Raw genomic sequence first — 19,690 nt, forward strand, 5'->3', positions numbered from 1 at the left:
ATAAAGCTCCAAGTTCTTTTGGTTACATTGCATTACAGTCAGAGACAAAAATCTTATTTTGGAAAATAGCATTAATTGTTCACACTGGGTTCACACAGGACATCAAAATCCATGATTCTCAGGCTGGGTTGCGTTCGCCAACCAGTCTTGTAAAAACGGATATTTAGAGCAATGGTACGTGTCAAAATATATCCTGGTTTGTGTTAAATGTTGAGAAAATGATTTCATACACAAAATGATTTATCATAGGGTGAAAGACCTGCCTGCCCAAGCAGTGTCTCTTATTTGTTTTTCAAGGAAATAGCAACTCTGATTACTATTAACAATACAAATACATTTAGTGCTAGCACCATCATCTGCCACAAACTCAGTTCGTTCCAAAATTCCAAAAGCAATAAGATTGTGTTTGTGGATTTATATACGTAGGGATCAGGGTAACTGGTGGCAACCACCGTTAATGTCAGTTTATGTCTATTCAGTTTGTGTAATCAAACATTTGCTCTATTTTTACTACATGTGGTATGAGATATTAGGACATCAGATTTGATTTTGAGGTAGAAATTTTGGTTAGAAATGTCCTACTTTCCAACTTAATAGTCTATCTTCAGTTACAAATAAAGGAAAAATGTTTTGCCCATCTGTTGTTCAATATCATTTCTTGAGATTCAGTTTGAGCTTCTCATATTTGTATTATTTTGTGATTATTTGTTTCTGAGTTACTTCTCCTAAGGATCCCTTAGGAGCAAGAGATAAGCTAAAAAGAGCCAAGACATCACAGAGTTTGAGTTGAGAAAAAAATTTGAGCATAATTTCAGAAAGCATTTTCATTAGCATCTCAATATATTCCCAGTTATTAAAACAGATGTCTTCTGAACTTTTGTCAGTTAAAAATATGAAAACACATGGCTTATTAAGCTTTAAGCAAAGAAAACAATCACACATTATGTTGCGTCTTTTCTGTTTATTAAGTCTTGTAAATGGTAAGAGCTGGTGTACAAGATAACATGTTCTATACATATCTTCCTGTTTGATTGAAAGGCTTGTATACATATTCACGTTTGTTTATCCTCTCCAGGACAATACAAAAGAAAAGAAAACAAATGGTCATAGCTACAAAGCCTCTACATTCCCCATGATGTGGGTGTCGGCCTAAACTAGATAATGCTTAAAGAACATCCATAACAACTCTATGAGGGTGCATAGCATTCTAATTAAATATATTTTATCATATATTTATACATACATTTTCTTAAAAACCATCTTTTTTGTGCATGTGCGCAGTTGCATTCCTTAGGATAGAATAATATGATATTGCGTTTACACTGTCATGTATCCAGTCTAAAGGAGTATAGGTGATCTCTAGTCTTTGCAACAGGTAATATTGTACAATAATCATTTTAAAATACATTGTTGTAGGTTAAACACCCTCTTTACTCACATGCTTGGCAAAAATGTTTTCTTTCTTCTTCTGATCTGACAAGGTTTGGAACCAAGTGTTATCATGCATACACACTTTCACACCAAACACACAAACATGATGGAAGGGAAGTTTTATCACATTAGAAGGGACTTCTTCTGAATGATAAATGAGATTTAAAGAACAGGAAATATTTATTTCCTGCAAGTGCATGATGTAAGAGATGGTAGTGATAGAACACACTCTGTAAAGAAAACCCAACATCGATTTTAACGTCAAATTGGTTATCTATCCTTCATTATTGAGCACTGACTGGACATTGTGGTTGTATACTCTACACCCATGCAATAACCAAATCTAGTTACCAAAACAAAAATAATGTATCATCAAATGTGTACCTCTTCAATACTTTAATTTTAGTTAAGCTAATAACAAAGGACCTGATGCTACAAAAAATTGTTTAATATTTACAGTGATTTTATCCTCTAACCTGGGAGAGCTTTCCAAGGGCTATGATGCCTTTTTTTAGACTTTCTATTTATGCTACTTGACAGTTCCAGACTGTACTCAGACTAGTTTTTAAAATATTGTCCTTTCTTCTTCCACACTATTCTCCAAAACAGTGGTTCCCAAACCTCATAATTCGAATAAACTTTAACCCCACACCAGTGCATAGAATAGCATTCAGACAATTTTGGGTGTATTAGCAGTTGACAAAACTAATTGAAGGTACTCAGTTGTCAATAATTATCTGCTGAACAAGATATAAGGCTACAGTTGAATTTCGTAGAGGGGAAAGTTTTATTTACTACTGGGTGGAGTATGCAATACTGGCTACTAAACTATAGAGAAAATGAGGGCCCCGCTAGACCTTACAATAAAGCTGATTATTATTTAAACAAGGCTCCTTCATTTTCCAAACTAAACTGATGTCTAGAGATTTTAACGCTGACCCAACCCACAGCGGGGTCATGACCCCAACTTTGGGAACCACTGCCCTAAATAACTTTACAGCTGTTATCCTTTTTCAACATCAAACTGGCAGTTTAAACTCTCCACTTAGTTCAACTCTCAATCTGTGAAACACATCTACAAACTTAGCTTTTGTGCCTCATATCATGCACCGATCCAAATGGTTTAGTTTCAAAGATAGCAAGACCAGTAGAAGCACTTAATGGTGAGGTGATAACTAGTGGTGATGCTACTTTAACTCAAGAATGTTTAGGTTTGGAATATAGACCAATGCAATTGTGACTGATATTACTGATTATGTCATTATTTGTGGCTAAATTACTGTGATCTAATTTGATGAGATTCAGCAAAGTATCCAAAAAGTTACAGTACAATACAGATTGTTTTTGCAAAAATCAATCCAATCTGTTATTACATTGGTATAACCTACTACTAAAATGTTTAGAACATTTCTATATTTGATTTAAGTATAAATTCAAGTGGGAGAAAATCTGTTGGTAATTAGATTCCAAATTAGTGTTCCCAAAACTCTTCCCTAAAGCTTCTTGCAAAGTTCATGTTAAGTTAGTTTTCATTCCATATGGATTTTATACGTGATCTTAATTCCTATACACATGGATTATTCTTAGTTTTAAATTTAGTTTCAATTTTGCTTTGTCAGTTAATGTTTTTTTTTGTTTTTGTTTACATTTTTCCAAAGCTGACTGAGCTTGCTTTCATGTGACTTTATTAAGAAATAATCACTTTAAACAAAATCAAAGGTGTCACAATCTTCTATCCCATGAGTCAGATATTTGGTAAATTGAGTTGATATTCTCTTTAGAGAAACATCTTTCAGTAGTACATTGCTTATACGGAATTGCACTTGCTAAATTAATTTAGCAAGAGCAATTAAATCCTTTATCCATGTATGGTTTGTTCTCTTCAGCTCACCTCACTTTGAATTTTAAGTTGGGGAGATGAGATGGACATCGGCTAAAATGCTTGATTTCCATTTGGTCTGTTGATTCAGTCATATATTTTTGATTCTGCTGAAAGCTTCAATTTAATCCATTTTCAATGTATCTAGTGTAAATTTTCAATTTCAATATTTAGAAGAGATTATGATACAGTGCAATATAATACAAATCCCAGGATCCCAGGAAAGAGAAACAGGCCCACAGTATCACAGATCTTCCACCATACTTAGCAATGGTTTATCCTTGGTGAGCAACACACCAAATGTCCATCACTCATCTGATAAAACATGAGATTGCGGTTGGGGCAACTTTAACTAAGAGGTGATAGTCATCTAAGATTAACTCTGGACTGGCTGCCAACTGAATCTTGTATTTTCAATAATGCATGCATGGGAATGTGGCTCTCATATAAAATCTTTTGAGTGGTTGCCATGATAAGAACAGCACTATATAAGTTGAATGGATTTACATTTCTGACTTAAAGGTCCATTAGAGTTTAGCAAACTCAACATGTTTGTAACAAAGGGCATGAAAGGTAGTTTTTTTCTTCTTTTCTGTCATGTCTTGAGTACAATCATTTGACATGTGACCCCAGTACGTCACTGTTGAATCAGTTCTTATTTCACAGTAATTGTAGAGGTGTTATCATTAATTGTGGCACAGGTGGTTATAAAGAATATCTGACAATGAGATTATTTTCCCTTTCAATAATCAATGGATCCAAATAAAGAGTTTTTTTAGTCTTATTCTACTGCAATATATCAAATTATTTTAAAACACACATTTATCAGATTGCCAATCATTTTAGAAAGGGCTGCATTTTAAGTCAACATTACAAAGCCATCTTATAAACCAAACGTTAAATAAAATATATAATCAGTTATGCCTGTGCTGCAGTCGAACCCTGCTTGGTTAGTTTTTCTTCATAAGGGTTGAAAATAAAGAACAACAAACTGTTCCGTGTTCCACGGCGGCATTGAGAGGTCCCATTTAGACAAAATTAAAACAAGTTTTTGGTCTAATTCAATAGAATCTGACAAAGACACTTGCACACAATTTTTTCATTTCATGCAGTCACCAAAACATACATCAAATTCGCTCTTCAAAAGGAACCAAATCTGAGTCCAATTCTCATGCTTCAGAGAACCATCTGAATTCCAACATCAGCAGAACAAAAAAACCTGAGTGTAAAATAAGTTGCTATAAAATGTGCTATTATCGGATGAAGTTTACCTGCATGGAAAGGATATGAAAAATGTGTGCAATCATTCTGTGCTGCACTCATTCAAGCTACAGTAGTTTTTACAGTACTTGTGGGATAAGATGGTGTTGAGACTCTTCAGAAATGTCTGCTACTACGGTACAAAGACTACATGGGGCTGCTGTCTGGTTGCTGCATAACATGTTAAAAAAAAGAAAACTTGCTTGTTTTTATATGCTGTATATGAAACATCAATAGCCTTAATAACTCAGAGAAAGCAAAATTAATCTTAAGTAGCACAACAAACATTAGCTTTTGTAAAGAAAAACAGGTTTTGCGACATTTAGCTATTTAAATAAAGAATTAAAAAAAGCATCTCTCTGATCGTAATCACACAAATTGTTGGAAAATGGGAAAGCAAAGCTTCCATTTTTTTCTTTTCATTAGGTATTATTGCTGCGGTAAATCTGGCTGATCTTTCGACCATATATGTCTATTGTGTTTTTTGTGTGCTTTTTCTAGAATGTACCATGCCCTGCAAAGGTATTTATAGTAAACATCTTCACATATTATAATGAAACAAATTTAAACTTCAGTACATTTTAGTGGGATATTTTCTGAAGGCAAAGATAAGGTGGCTGACAGGAGCAAACAGATGAATGATCCAAACTCCATAACATCAAATAGTAAAGGAATACAGTCACAAAAAACGCATCAAAATCTTATGACAAGCGAAACTAATTCAGAGGAAAAAATTTGTCAAATACCAAAAACAGTACGTTTTAAGAAGCTGCAAACTTGACCCAAAAGGAGTATGCATTATCCACTTACTTAAATATACTTCTGTTCTATAATATGGAACCAGATTATGACCACATGCTTAAAAAAGAAAAAGGAAAACAGATTTCCTTCTATCCTCTATCTTTCTTGTAGGTATCCCATTAATGTCCATAGATAAATGGAGGTGGCCACTTCTCTTGGTGATCAGGCGCACTTTTGTTTTGTGGTGCCAGTTTGCAGCCTGTTATAACATCTGTTTGTTTTTAGTATTTGAAAAATATTTTTTTAATGTTTCTGCCTATTTTTTGTGATTTAAACCTTTTGTTTTTTGCATTTTTCTGTGTTTGTGTGTATTGGAGTTTGCATAGTTCACTTTTTTGCCATTTTTGGTGTGTTTACTTAGTTGCTGAGTGCTTACTGAAGTCGGACACGGTACTAAGAAAGCTCGGTAGAATTGTAGAGAAGAAGAAAAACTTTTTACAACATTTCAATCTTTTTAAAATGAATAGTCAAAGAGCGTCAGGTAAGGGTTAAAGCTGTCAAGATGTATAACAGATCTGGGCATCTTAAAAGTACTGCTTAATACTCAAGAATATGGCACAACTACAAACGTTTATATTCATGCCTGTTTATGTAAAGTGACATCAATAACATTGAGCAGAAATTCAGTCTGGATTCCCATGGTACCTCTGGAGGAGCTGCAGAGAAGGGACAACCTTTTGACAGGACAAGAATTTTTTGTGCGCCCAACAAATCAGGCCTTTATGGAAGACTGACAGGAAGACAGCAACAATTAAAACAAATTCATAAGCAATTTAAAGTTCTCCAAAAGCAATGCAGTGGAGACAGCCTGCAAGAATGGAGATTGGTTTTGAAAGCTATGGAAGCTCTACTTCATGGTCCGAATGCAAAACAAACACTGCATCTACCTGAAGATGCTTTTCTTTAGCAGCTACATGGAAGCTGGCCTGAATGATGGAAAGACTCCTCAGGCTTGAAATAGGGCAATTCTGAAAGAAAATCTGAAAAAGCTTTAGGCACAGGTGATAGCTCAATTTCCAGCTGGAAAACTTTCCTCTTCAAATATTTGGAGAAACATTTCTATGGATATGTATCTGCTAAAAATGCCCAGTCAATGTCTAGACTTAAATCTACATCAGAATATAAGGTATGACCTTAAAATGTATGATCTCTATCCAATCTAACCAAGTCTGAGCTGCAGTGCAAAGACCAATGGGCAAAAGCTGGTAGAGACATACCAAAAAAGATTTACCGTACACCTTTATTTGCATTAAAATGTAGCTCTCATATGGTGTTGCTGAGTTGTAAATATATGCTATACTCTTTAGGTTTTTAAATGAAAAAGCTTTTCTTCCTCTCCGCAATTTTGCAATACTTAAAATTCCAATAAAATAGATTGAAATTAGGGGAGATATAAATACCTTTGCAAGAAACATGTACAGAGAGTTCACGAGTTTGGGGTCAGTAATAACTGGACAGTCACAGTGCAAAAATACACTTAAAAGCCAAAATCTCAGTGATTCCTGCATTCAATGCTTTTGCTTAGGATTAATAAAAATGTGACAGTGATGTGTCACAGTGGATATAAAACAACAAAAACAAAGATAACATGGAGCAGATAGAAGAGACCTGTGACTTTGAATGCATATAGAGTGGGGTCACTGATAGAGATGCTAAAAAAGAGATATGCTACAAAGAAAATTGGAAGAATAACCAAAATGCTTATATGGAAGGAAAACGTTGAGATATTTATCATAGAGACGCTGTGCAATGCTGTCAAGCAATCATTTCTTTTCAAAGGAAAACATTCTGACGTCTTTAAAACACTTGAAAACACGAGGGAATTAAAGAGATTCAAATCTCTAACAGATTCAATCAAAGGGGGAAACCAAAGCGTACAGATACCAAAGAGAAAGCAAACTTCTCTGAGAATAAATCTAAATAAAAACACTGACACGCAGATGGGAGCTCACAAGCAGAGAAGAGCCAGCGGCCTTCTCCTAGCAGAGGTCTAGCACGCTGTGACATCACAGAGACAACAAGCCTATCTGGGAAGCCCAGGAAACACAAGCAGCAGAGCAATTTAAACACACACGCGCACACGTGTTCACATGGCATAGAGTGCATATATCACATTAAGAATAAGAGGAAAAAGGGTCCAGTGGCAGAAGCGTTAATAGGCTCAGCAGAGGCTTAGCTGCATACACAGCCAACCTTCAAGGGACTTGTGTTTTTTTTGTTTTTGTTTTTTTGGCTGCACTGGTAATGGACTCAACTCGCTACCACACTGCTTCATTTAGGGGACAGGAGGCCCTTTTAAAAGGGACTGCCTGTAACCACCCCTGCACAGGCCGGCACCTGTAGCTTCAGTTTGTACTCCTTCAGTTTGTAGATAATGACAGTTCAAAAGGTCAAAGGGCATGCACCAGCAGTTATCATGCGATTACAGTTCACAGGAAGCACTTTGTTGCTTTTTTTTTTAGCTGTCTTACGAACATTTATATATTTTTTTGTATAAAAATGAATCATCATGCCTTTTGTTTAGTTATAGTTTTCTTTACAAATGTTATAAAACTACAAGTTCAACTCCTCTTTTTTGTTTTTGTCTTCTTTTGTTTTGTGGTGCTTTGTGATCACAGGTTGAGGATATTTCTGTTGTCCTTGCATCTTTGTCCTTGCATGTTTTTTTTGTTTTTTTTTCATCTTTTTCTCCTCTTCATTTTTCATTTCCATCTTCTTTCTGGTCGTGTTTTTGTGGTAGGTGTTTTGGCAGTGGGTTTCCGGTCCTGAAATACATCAGAAACAGTGAAAAGGAGTAAATATACATTCAATATAATTTTGGCCTGTAAGAAGGTGATAAAATGATATGACAAAAGGTAAAAACAAGTGTCCAGAAAAGGTTGGAAAGCTGTGTAAAATGCATCTAAAATGAGAATATCATACATTCAAACAGGATAAAAAATAACTATTCAGATGCATTTCAAAACTGAATAATCTGAAAATGTTCATGGATTAATATGTGTGCACTCTTTATGGGTTCTAATTTGTGGCCTTCAGAAAAGGATGTTGGCTACCAGCACTACCAGTATGTTTACAGAGGCTGGTGAAATTCTCTTTCACCACGCTCCTGCAGTTTCTTTTTAATTTTCTAGACATGTCACCAAACTTCCAGCTGTTTAAACATATTCATGAACATTGGAAACAAAGCATTTATGTCATATTTAACTAAATCATGAAAAAAAGTGCTGAATTTGGATTCTCTTGTATTTTTTATTTTTTTATATCTAAATTTATTTAGATGAGGTCTGTTATAAATCATATTTCACTTTCAATTTTGAAATCATTCACAATTCACTGAGGTGCAGCTTTGCATCTAGTAGAACCTTTTTTGTCTGGACTTGCAGTAAAAAAGACGCTTTAATTCCCAAACAGCATAATTTTATCTGAGGCTTTTTTCAGTAGCTTAACAAAATGAAAAGATCAATGAAACAAACACTAACAGCATAATGTGGCAAAAGCAACCTGACTTCCGCTCAGTTTTTTTCTGACTATCCGGGAGTCTTCAGTGGAGTCAGTTTTGTCGGCTCATGACAGTGCGAGGGAGACTACTGTTCCAATATCTTTAATAAAAAAAGTAAGAGAAATTCTAGGTTCTTCATTGGATTTTGTAGCTCTTTGACTGGGTAGTTCTATTGGAAAACACAGTCAGTGCAAACTCAATAACCCAATTTTCACAAGATTGATTAATTCAGTTCCTCTTGAAACAACATGACCTCAATGATTTTTCTTACACCACTGATGGTTTATCTGATCTATCAAAAAAAAAAAAAAAATCACTTAGGGTACAAATAAAAAAAGCAAATTTCCAGGAGCAAAGCTGGTCACTGGTATTCTTTAACTAAAGTCAGCATAAAGCTTACTGCTCGTACTAATAAAATGAAAAAAACAATCCCCTGGACTTTTTGTCCAAATTTGAAGACATTTTGCTTCCTGTCTAGGAAGCTTTTTCAAAAAAAAAAAAAAAAAGAAAAAAAAATATTAAACAATTTTTTTTTTTTTTTTTTTACTTTTTTGGAATGACAATGACCTGGATGACTGATAATCTTTACCAGCATTTCATACACATATATTTGTCCCTAATGGATTTAACACAGCCCTAAAGGAATACAGACAAAGGTTTATGTCATAACTATAGTTTAAATAAACGATGTGTGCCACATTAGCTAGAACAGATTAAAACGACTCTAAAATATTGCGGTCACACACATTTTCTAAAGCTGCATCCAACATAGTTCAGAGGTGTATTGATGGACGCTCTATGGGTTAGGCATACACATTTTTTATTTTTTTCCACAGCGTTTTTTATTGTCATTACACTGTCACAAGTACAGTATAGTATATATATCTGACAGCTGAAGTATCTTATTGAGCAGGATTATTATACAGTATAAGGTTACTGCATTGGGTATTTACATGGGTATTTGTATAGAGGGGTATATATATATATATATATATATATTAGTGCTGTCAATCGATTAAATTTTTTTAATCGCGATTAATCGCATCAATGCCTGAGTTAACTCGCGATTAATCGCATTTTAATCGCACATTTTTTTTCCTGATTGAAAATCATTTAAATACTCTCGATGACATACAAAAAAATACATACAGGCTAGGTTTGTGCCAATGTTCTTTTTTTAAAATGAAAACAGGTCACAGATACTGATTTATGCCAAAAATAACAAATATGTAGCCAAAAAAAAGGCCCTGAAAACAGGCTGATGTAAAAGACAGTCTTTACAGTTAATACAGTCTTTTGAACAAAGACAAGCATTTTACCCTACTGCTATAAAATTTAGTAGAGTTAACATTAGATGTTAATTAACCAAGGTAATAATGAACAATTTTCAATCAATACATCAAAATCAATAGACCGACATCACTAGATGGAGGTAGTCTATGCCCTAGAAAGTTACTTTCAGCCTCTTAACAAAAATGAGAACACACACACAAGCACCCACCCACCCACACACACACACACACACACACACACGATACCGACCTGTGGCGTACACATACGGCAAGAGTGTCGTAGCAGATTCCATTTCACCTCAGTAATCTGTTTTCTCAGCGTATTTCAGGTTGCTACTAGTTACCAGACACTCAACTTGTTTGTTGGTGGTGGGGCTTAAAGAAAAGGCACGAGCGTCACCCAGTGTATGAGCGTTTTTTTTCCTTGAGGAGCTCCGCTCTCGAAGCCTATGAGAAATGCATAGACTGGGGGAAAATAGCCCCGCTTTCCCGCAGGCTGCAGCGGGATGTACTTGGAAAATTGTACCATAAAACCACATAGCGTTAATCTCACGTTAAAAAAATTATCGCCGTTAAAATGGCCTCGCGTTAACGCGATAATAACGCGATAATTTTGACAGCACTAATATATATATATATATATATATATATATATATATTAGTGCTGTCAATCGATTACATTTTTTTAATAGCGATTAATCGCATCAATGCCTGAGTTAACTCGCGATTAATCGCATTTTAATCGCACATTTTTTTTCCTGATTGAAAATCATTTAAATACTCTCGATGACATACAAAAAAATACATACAGGCTAGGTTTGTGCCAATGTTCTTTTTTTAAAATGAAAACAGGTCACAGATACTGATTTATGCCATAGAAACATATGGCAAGAAGATGGGGAGGCATGTAGCAAAAAATAACAAATATGTAGGCAAAAAAAAGGCCCTGAAAACAGGCTGATGTAAAAGACAGTCTTTACAGTTAATACAGTCTTTTGAACAAAGACAAGCATTTTACCCTACTGCTATAAAATGCAGTAGAGTTAACATTAGATGTTAATTAACCAAGGTAATAATGAACAATTTTCAATCAATACATCAAAATCAATAGACCGACATCACTAGATGGAGGTAGTCTATGCCCTAGAAAGTTACTTTCAGCCTCTTAACAAAAATGAGAACACACACACAAGCACCCACCCACCCACACACACACACACACACACACACACACACACACACACACACACACACACACACACACACACACACACACACACACACACACACACACACACACACACACACACACACACACACGATACCGACCTGTGGCGTACACATACGGCAAGAGTGTCGTAGCAGATTCCATTTCACCTCAGTAATCTGTTTTCTCAGCGTATTTCAGGTTGCTACTAGTTACCAGACACTCAACTTGTTTGTTGGTGGTGGGGCTTAAAGAAAAGGCACGAGCGTCACCCAGTGTATGAGCGTTTTTTTTCCTTGAGGAGCTCCGCTCTCGAAGCCTATGAGAAATGCATAGACTGGGGGAAAATAGCCCCGCTTTCCCGCAGGCTGCAGCGGGATGTACTTGGAAAATTGTACCATAAAACCACATAGCGTTAATCTCACGTTAAAAAAATTATCGCCGTTAAAATGGCCTCGCGTTAACGCGATAATAACGCGATAATTTTGACAGCACTAATATATATATATATATATATATATATATATATTAGTGCTGTCAATCGATTACATTTTTTTAATAGCGATTAATCGCATCAATGCCTGAGTTAACTCGCGATTAATCGCATTTTAATCGCACATTTTTTTTCCTGATTGAAAATCATTTAAATACTCTCGATGACATACAAAAAAATACATACAGGCTAGGTTTGTGCCAATGTTCTTTTTTTAAAATGAAAACAGGTCACAGATACTGATTTATGCCAAAAATAACAAATATGTAGCCAAGAAAAAGGCCCTGAAAACAGGCTGATGTAAAAGACAGTCTTTACAGTTAATACAGTCTTTTGAACAAAGACAAGCATTTTACCCTACTGCTATAAAATTTAGTAGAGTTAACATTAGATGTTAATTAACCAAGGTAATAATGAACAATTTTCAATCAATACATCAAAATCAATAGACCGACATCACTAGATGGAGGTAGTCTATGCCCTAGAAAGTTACTTTTCAGCCTCTTAACAAAAATGAGAACACACACACAAGCACCCACCCACCCACACACACACACACACACACACACACACACACACACACACACACACACACACACACACACACACACACACACACACACACACACACACACACACACACACACACACACACACACGATACCGACCTGTGGCGTACACATACAGCAAGAGTGTCGTAGCAGATTCCATTTCACCTCAGTAATCTGTTTTCTCAGCGTATTTCAGGTTGCTACTAGTTACCAGACACTCAACTTGTTTGTTGGTGGTGGGGCTTAAAGAAAAGGCACGAGCGTCACCCAGTGTATGAGCGTTTTTTTTCCTTGAGGAGCTCCGCTCTCGAAGCCTATGAGAAATGCATAGACTGGGGGGAAATAGCCCCACTTTCCCGCAGGCTGCAGCGGGATGTACTTGGAAAATTGTACCATAAAACCACATAGCGTTAATCTCACGTTAAAAAAATTATCGCCGTTAAAATGGCCTCGCGTTAACGCGATAATAACGCGATAATTTTGACAGCACTAATATATATATATATTATATATATATATATATATATATATAGCTATTGGACTGGGTATCATATATAAAGAAACAAGTTATTGCACAGGGTATTAAATTTAAACACATATACCTTGTAGTTTTCTAGCATTCAAATGAAAACTCAAAATCTATTCCATACAGTAAATGGGATCCTTACTTTCTCTATGATTTTCCAGATCTGCTATACGAAGTAGCATCATGACATGAGTGCTTCCATCTCTGTGTTTTGAAGAATGTTTTGTGCATTAAAACTACTTTTGGAATTTGAAAATAAAAGGAAAAAAAAAATCCAATTTGAATTAGGTCAGTAGAGAATTTAAACGTTTGCCAAATGACTGCAGCCTGTCTTTTTCGATGTAACATTTTACACAACAACCAACCTTTTTTATTCAAACAGCGTTATAGAAATAAGGTTCTACCAGGGAGCGACGGCGCAACACTGAAAGCAAAGCTTGTGCAAAAAACTATTAGGCTCTATCAGATTTTTAAAATTCATCACACAGGTAATTTTCCAAGCACTGGGTTGCACAAGTGCTTGTATTGTTGTCCCGTACCTGAAGGATCGGGTAGTATACGTGTATTTCAGTGTTTAACTCTCCGCAGACTGGTGCGCTGCAATGAATGAGCACCCTTTCTTACATCCGCCCCCACCTGGAGCAAGGAGGGCAGGAGGAGGGAAGGAGACAACACTTGGACCAGTTAAGTGCTGCAACAGGGCAGGAAACTAACCATGGCTCACAAGTTTAGGGTCTCATAGGGCTTTATGTTTAGCAGTCAGCCAACCAAATCAATCACTGTGTTAACAAAATTCAACAATTTGCTTACTATATGTTGAGTTTTTCATTGTTACTAACTGATCTGAGTCATAGTTTTCTTGTTTTATCTGTCTAGCAGAAAAAAAATCCTTCCTGTATATTAAAAAATCCCTTTAAATAAGACAATACTACAATTTTAATAAAAAAATGTGCAGTTTCTTAGCACAACACATTCATAAATGACACAGGTTACACAATAATAAAAACATTTGTGACATTTGACTATAAGTAAACCTTAAGTGCGGACGTTATTAAGTGAACCAAAAGCGACATACGAACTGCACCAAGGAGAGCATAAACATTCCCTCCCATCATACAGTAAGCTGCAGTCAGTCCTGTGCTGATGAAATGCAGCTATGCTGCTGCTCGGTCCCATGTCTGACATCTTTCAATTTATCTGGAATTTTTGAAATAAAAAGGACTTCCCTTTGCAAACATTTTTTTTTATTTTTGCAAATGTGTGCCTGGCATTCTGAGGTGTTTAAACCTATTGCCTCGGATTATTGCCTTGCATGGATTTCGGGGGACCTGGTGCAGTTTATACATTGTGACTAAGAACCTTGTCATGTAATTTGAAGGACAGCACATTGTTTGAGTAGCAAAGGATGCCAAAATAACAGCACCAGTGAAAAGCAGAGAAATTATAAAAAATGCAACTTTAGCTACTCTATATAGGTGCATGTTGGTAAAAATTTAATACTATTAATACTTGAAATAAGCCATTGTATAATAAATGAAAAAAGGCATTTTCCTCTTTGTGCTACACTTGCCCGTATAAGATTATTATAGTATAAAAATCCTGAGGAAAATTACTATTTTCTGTGGTTCCATTTAACAAATCTTTTAGACAGTTAAATTTTTTTTCTCATTCATACTATATACCTCTATTAGGTAGATCCTGAAATGTTAAGACAGTATTTTGAGGAAAGAGTAAACAGTTAGATTGCTGCCATTTTTTTAGTGCACATTGGAATAGTCTTAGGTAAATTAAGAAGTTCCCTGTATGTTCTTCAAATTAATAGAACAAAATATGTTGGTAAAGAACACAGTTCAGAGCAGAGACATACAAACCTAAACCAGACACAAAGGATGCTTCTTGCTTATTACCTTGTTATTAAGTTCTGATCCAGCAACATTTAAATTCAAGGTAATTAGACGCAATATCTTTGAAAAACTCTGCTGTCCATTGTTTTAAAGCAGTTTTTATTTTACTACTGCTATTTTTTTATAGATGGGTTTACAATATTTGATGAAAACAATGACATGGATATAGCTTAAAACAAGGCCATCCCTTTTCATGTGTGACTCATGGAGAATATTAAAAGAGCAATCATCTTACTTTTCTTGAAAGCGCGATTCCGCGCTCCTCAACAATCTTTGCCTCCGCTGAAAAGTCTTCCTTCTTCACGCCTTCTTCTTTCTGGAAAAAGACAGACCGACTTGAATGAAGTCACTGATATAAAGCAGCATTGAATGATTAAGCTGTGTGTGGATTATGTGATATTATGGTAAAACAATTTTTTCTTTTAAGAAAAAATCCTTTTGATCTGGGTCAATTTATCAAAAATGACCAATCATCAGTTTTGATGATCGCTGAGTTGTTAATTTAAATAGAAAAAAAAAGGTTGGATATTAATTTAAAAGAAGTTAAAAAGATGAAAATGTTTTTCCTCTTCAGGTACAGGAAGCGGCGGGTGGTCGGCATTGCAACCTGACCTGGCCTCGCCTCTGCTCCTGCTCCCAAGGTTGTTGGCCCGCCTCGTGATGAGAAAAGCCCGGCCCTGTGTCAAAAGGCTTTGCGCCCTTTAGGAGGTGCCCACGCAGCATATAAGAGTAACTCGTATCACACACCGGAGTCAGTAGGGCCTCCTGCGCTGTATGCAAGCCTGGCACGCTTCCGTCGTATCCTGATGATACCGAGCCCACCCAGCCCTGCAGGGAGTCCTTGTCTGGCAAGTATGGCTGAAACGCACCTCCTCCCACCATCCTGCAAAGCAGATAGATACAGAGCTGGTTATTAGAGAAACTAGGTGTACATGACTTGACATTGCATGACCTTGATGACGACGTACCGGTTGTCCCCGTTGTGTTCTGGTGGCTGATCTAGCCCAGTAACCTCACCATGCTGGGCATACACCTGCTGGCCTGTAACAAGAGAAATCCCTTCCACTGAACCCAGCCCCACACCTCCAGCTACTCCTTTACTTCCTCCTCCCACTTCCACAGCAACACATCTCCTTGCATCTGACCTCTGACCTCCCAGTTGCCCATTCAGATTGACTTTGGGAACAGCGCCACTGGCCCTCACCCTGTCCCATTCTGCCAGTGCACTTGCTGGCTCTTGTGGTACCTCCTCCTCCTCAACCTCCCCTTCCTCCTCCTCCTCCTCCTCCTCTTCTTCCAGCTCCATTATGGAACCACTGGCCCCACTGGCTCCACTGCTTGGGTGACCCAAGCTGCAGGGCAATGAAAGGGTGGCACCCTCAGAGTCATCGGCTCGACTGCTACCATCTAGCGACGAATCCTCAACGGTGACCAGAGAGGGGCTAACCCCTGCTGGCCACACTTGAACATCCGACATCTCCATTAAAGTGTCTTCTTCCGTGGTGGCAATAGGTGCACACTCCAGGCTGGAAACTTCCTGCCAGTATGGTTCCACACCCAATGGAGAGGGCAAGCTGTACTGCATGGAGGCCGGGGACACAAGTTCCTCCTGCACCAGCCCATAACCTGGAAGTAAGACAGGGGCGAGACAAAAGAAAGACTAACACCAAGCAAGCACAGCCATGGGGTGGGGGTAGGGGGGTGGAGGGTTCATCGACTGTTTCTCCAACCTATATAAGAAACAGTGGAGCTTAGCCATGTCCCAATACACAAACAGAGACTCTTAATTCTATAATTTAAATTAATCAGTTAGGAAAATATTTTTTTTTTCCCAGTACTGCATTTCATTAAAATCTAACTGAAATGTACAGCTTGTACTCTGTAAAAAATAAAAACCCTAAACACAATTTGATAAAAAAAAAAAAAAAAAAAAAAAAAAAAAAAAAACGCCTTTTCTCTTTCTTATCTAGAGTTGGCTAAGAAGCAATTTTGGGCATTTGATTTTTCTATACAGTAAGTGGGGTTCTGTTAGCAATATTAAAGGAGAAGTTCGGTTTTTTACACTTTAAGCCCATTTTCTGTAGTGTCCAGGATGAAATCGAATGATCGACACCAAAAGTTTGACAATTGCTCCTGTCTCTGCTTTTTGGCTCATTTAGAATCAACCCCTGGCTGCTTTAGAATGGCTAGCATAGAGCATGTCCGATAATGTCCTTAAAACAACCTTAAACGTTCTTTTTTTTAAATATGCTGCTCACCGTGTCGTCAGCGCTGTTCAATGACGTTCCAAAAAAAGTTTCGTGAAGAAAAAACGTTCCTGTAGTGTTTTATTTAGCATTTTGTAAATCCCATTGAGTTCTGTAGGAATAGTCAATATTCCGCTGCCACCGGAAACGGAAATGGAGCCTGTTTACACAGTTGTAGTCTTTTCGCTTCACTCTGTGTACTCCGACGTCGAGAATCAAGAATCCACCTTTCGTATTCCATTTTCAGAGTTTTTTAAAGTGTTTAACAGAGACGTTAGCACCTCGACGTCGGAGTACACAGAGTGAAGCGAAAAGACTACAACTGTGTAAACAGGCCCCGTTTCCGTTTCCGGTGGCAGCGGAATATTGACTATTCCTACAGAACTCAATGGGATTTACAAAATGCTAAATAAAACACTACAGGAACGTTTTTTCTTTACGAAACTTTTTTTGGAACGTCATTGAACAGCGCTGACGACACGGTGAGTAGCATATTTTAAAAAAAGAACGTTTAAGGTTGTTTTAAGGACATTATCGGACATGCTCTATGCAAGCCATTCTAAAGCAGCCAGGGGGTGATTCTAAATGAGCCAAAAAGCAGAGACAGGAGCAATTGTCAAAATTTTGGTGTCGATCATTCGATTTCATCCTGGACACTACAGAAAATGGGCTTAAAGTGTAAAAAACTGAACTTCTCCTTTAAGAGGCCCAGTTCTGACCAGTACAAAGTGGGGAAGAACAATGGAATCTGCGGGAGACTGAAATTGAACTTATGTACTAATAAGTCCAGTGGATTATATATAAATACATTTAAATGTAGAAACTGTTACTGTACTTAGGTTCAGTTAACAGAATTAAACATTACATTAAAATGTTGATACCATGTTTGTTTGACAAAATAAATTAGATGCACTTCATTGGTTTTATCTCTTAAATTTTAGTTAATAAAGTAAATAAATGGTAGTAAGGCAATACATTTTCTCAAATGATTTGTGTTAAATTTACTTTTCAAATTTTATAGTGACCCAGAGTTGTAAAAACTTTCCCATACAACATAATAGACGTCTCCAAGACAGGGCATTATGCAGATCAGCCAGAAGAACAAATTGAGTGTAATTATAATTTTTATATGGCTTTTCTAGTTAAAGTGAACTTGAATAAAAAGTCGGCATCAATGGAAAAGTATAAATATTTTGAAAATGTGATGAAAACTGTTTATTGTTCAGGACAGGACTTGTCATTGGCAGCATAACTCAGTATTTGGTTTTCGATCTGATAAAATCCAGCGTCTATATGCTTTATATGCGTAACCATATGGATGGGCCCTGTTTTGTGTGATAAATGAGACTCCAGATAATCATAGTATTAACTACTACAGAAAAGGAAACCCCTTTTAACAGAAACCCACCTAAAAGAAGTTCATAAGCAAGTTCTAAAGTTAGCTCCTTGTTTGTAATAAATGAACGATAAGAACATTAATAACCTTGTCAAATGTTTACTTGTTCAAAAATGAAAGGACAAATCAAGCAGAACTTGTTTCAACCTTCCTGTAGTTTTTTTTTATTAGATTCTATTGTTAATATAAATCAATTAATGTAGTGCCAGAAATGTCATCTATATAAAGAAGAAAAAAAAAAACCTCCTGCGTTATTTTTTCCACTTGAATAGAGATTAAGATTATATTTATTCCTTATTTCATTCTTAATGATACTTTGCTGTATTGATAAAGGAAAATTATCCTTTGTGCAAAGAATTTAGTCCAGGTCTTTGTCATTGGGACACAGCATTATGTGCAAGGTGTGAGGGGATACAGTAAGAGCTTCGTGGATCATCCGTTGCCTGTGAGGTGAATGATGCAGGGCTCTTGTTTGCTACCAAGTAAAGCAAGTGAGTGTCCAGAACTTAAACTGTACCAGAGAAGAGAAAAGGAAAAGTGTTGTCACATGTTGATTTTGGGGTTGGCACGATATTTATTAATATTGAAGACAAATGTATCTATTTCTGCAGACTGTTCATTTGATTTCACCCAATTAGGATATTTTTTTCATAATTATATAAAAAAATGTTGAGTAAAATTGCACTGAAAAAACTCACCATTTCAGGAATATCATTGCTATATTGTAAAGCATTAAGCAACCCTGCTGTATAATCGTTGTTATCGTTCCAACCCATGTTATAAGTTCTTGAGTAGGACTCAGCTGTAGACATTGCTAAGGAAAATGCAAGCTGCTGTTGGTCTTGCATTTCCCAATATTACAGCTGCAATTTCAAAACATGCATTCAAGTAAGAATCCCTTTACACTCATTCACACAAATCTACATACTCCCATCAAACAAAGAAAACTGATTTGAAACTGATCTGAATTATAAAAACCTGTGGAAAGGCTATGAGTGGTTAGTGTTTTACCCACAGCTGATAACTCCTTCAGGCAGTGTTGACTCAAAGCTCTCTGCTGCCACAAGTAAGACAGATTAGAGCAAAAAGGTCCAACAATTGAGCAAGAATGTGAACGTTAATGTGTACTTGGCCAGAGTAATGATTAGGTGCAAGGCTCAAGAGTAAAAAAATAAATAAATAAATAAAGGCCTAAACAGAATGTT

The 19,690-nt window shown here is 36.5% G+C and overlaps 1 protein-coding gene across 6 annotated transcripts in view; it reads right to left on the reverse strand.

The window, feature by feature from the left end:
* Positions 1–946: 946 nt before the first annotated feature.
* Positions 947–19,690, reverse strand: part of ank1b (ankyrin 1, erythrocytic b) — a 125,173-nt gene continuing 106,429 nt past the window's right edge. For 3 of the 6 annotated variants that reach the window (XM_038298960.1, XM_038298961.1, XM_038298959.1), the window contains 4 exons: positions 15,812–16,469; positions 15,591–15,726; positions 15,079–15,159; positions 5,134–8,136 (listed from right to left, as the gene is read on the reverse strand). In XM_038298960.1, coding sequence (XP_038154888.1) covers positions 8,074–8,136; positions 15,079–15,159; positions 15,591–15,726; positions 15,812–16,469 — 938 coding nt within the window. In that variant the 3' untranslated portion in view covers positions 5,134–8,073. Of the gene's footprint in view, positions 8,137–13,478; positions 13,576–15,078; positions 15,160–15,590; positions 15,727–15,811; positions 16,470–19,690 lie in introns of all 6 variants that reach the window. The other 3 variants (XM_038298963.1, XM_038298962.1, XM_038298964.1) reach the window with 2 other exon arrangements.

The sequence above is a fragment of the Cyprinodon tularosa genome, unplaced genomic scaffold, assembly GCF_016077235.1.
Source record: "Cyprinodon tularosa strain WSP-4 unplaced genomic scaffold, ASM1607723v1 ctg418, whole genome shotgun sequence".
Lineage (NCBI taxonomy): Eukaryota > Metazoa > Chordata > Actinopteri > Cyprinodontiformes > Cyprinodontidae > Cyprinodon > Cyprinodon tularosa.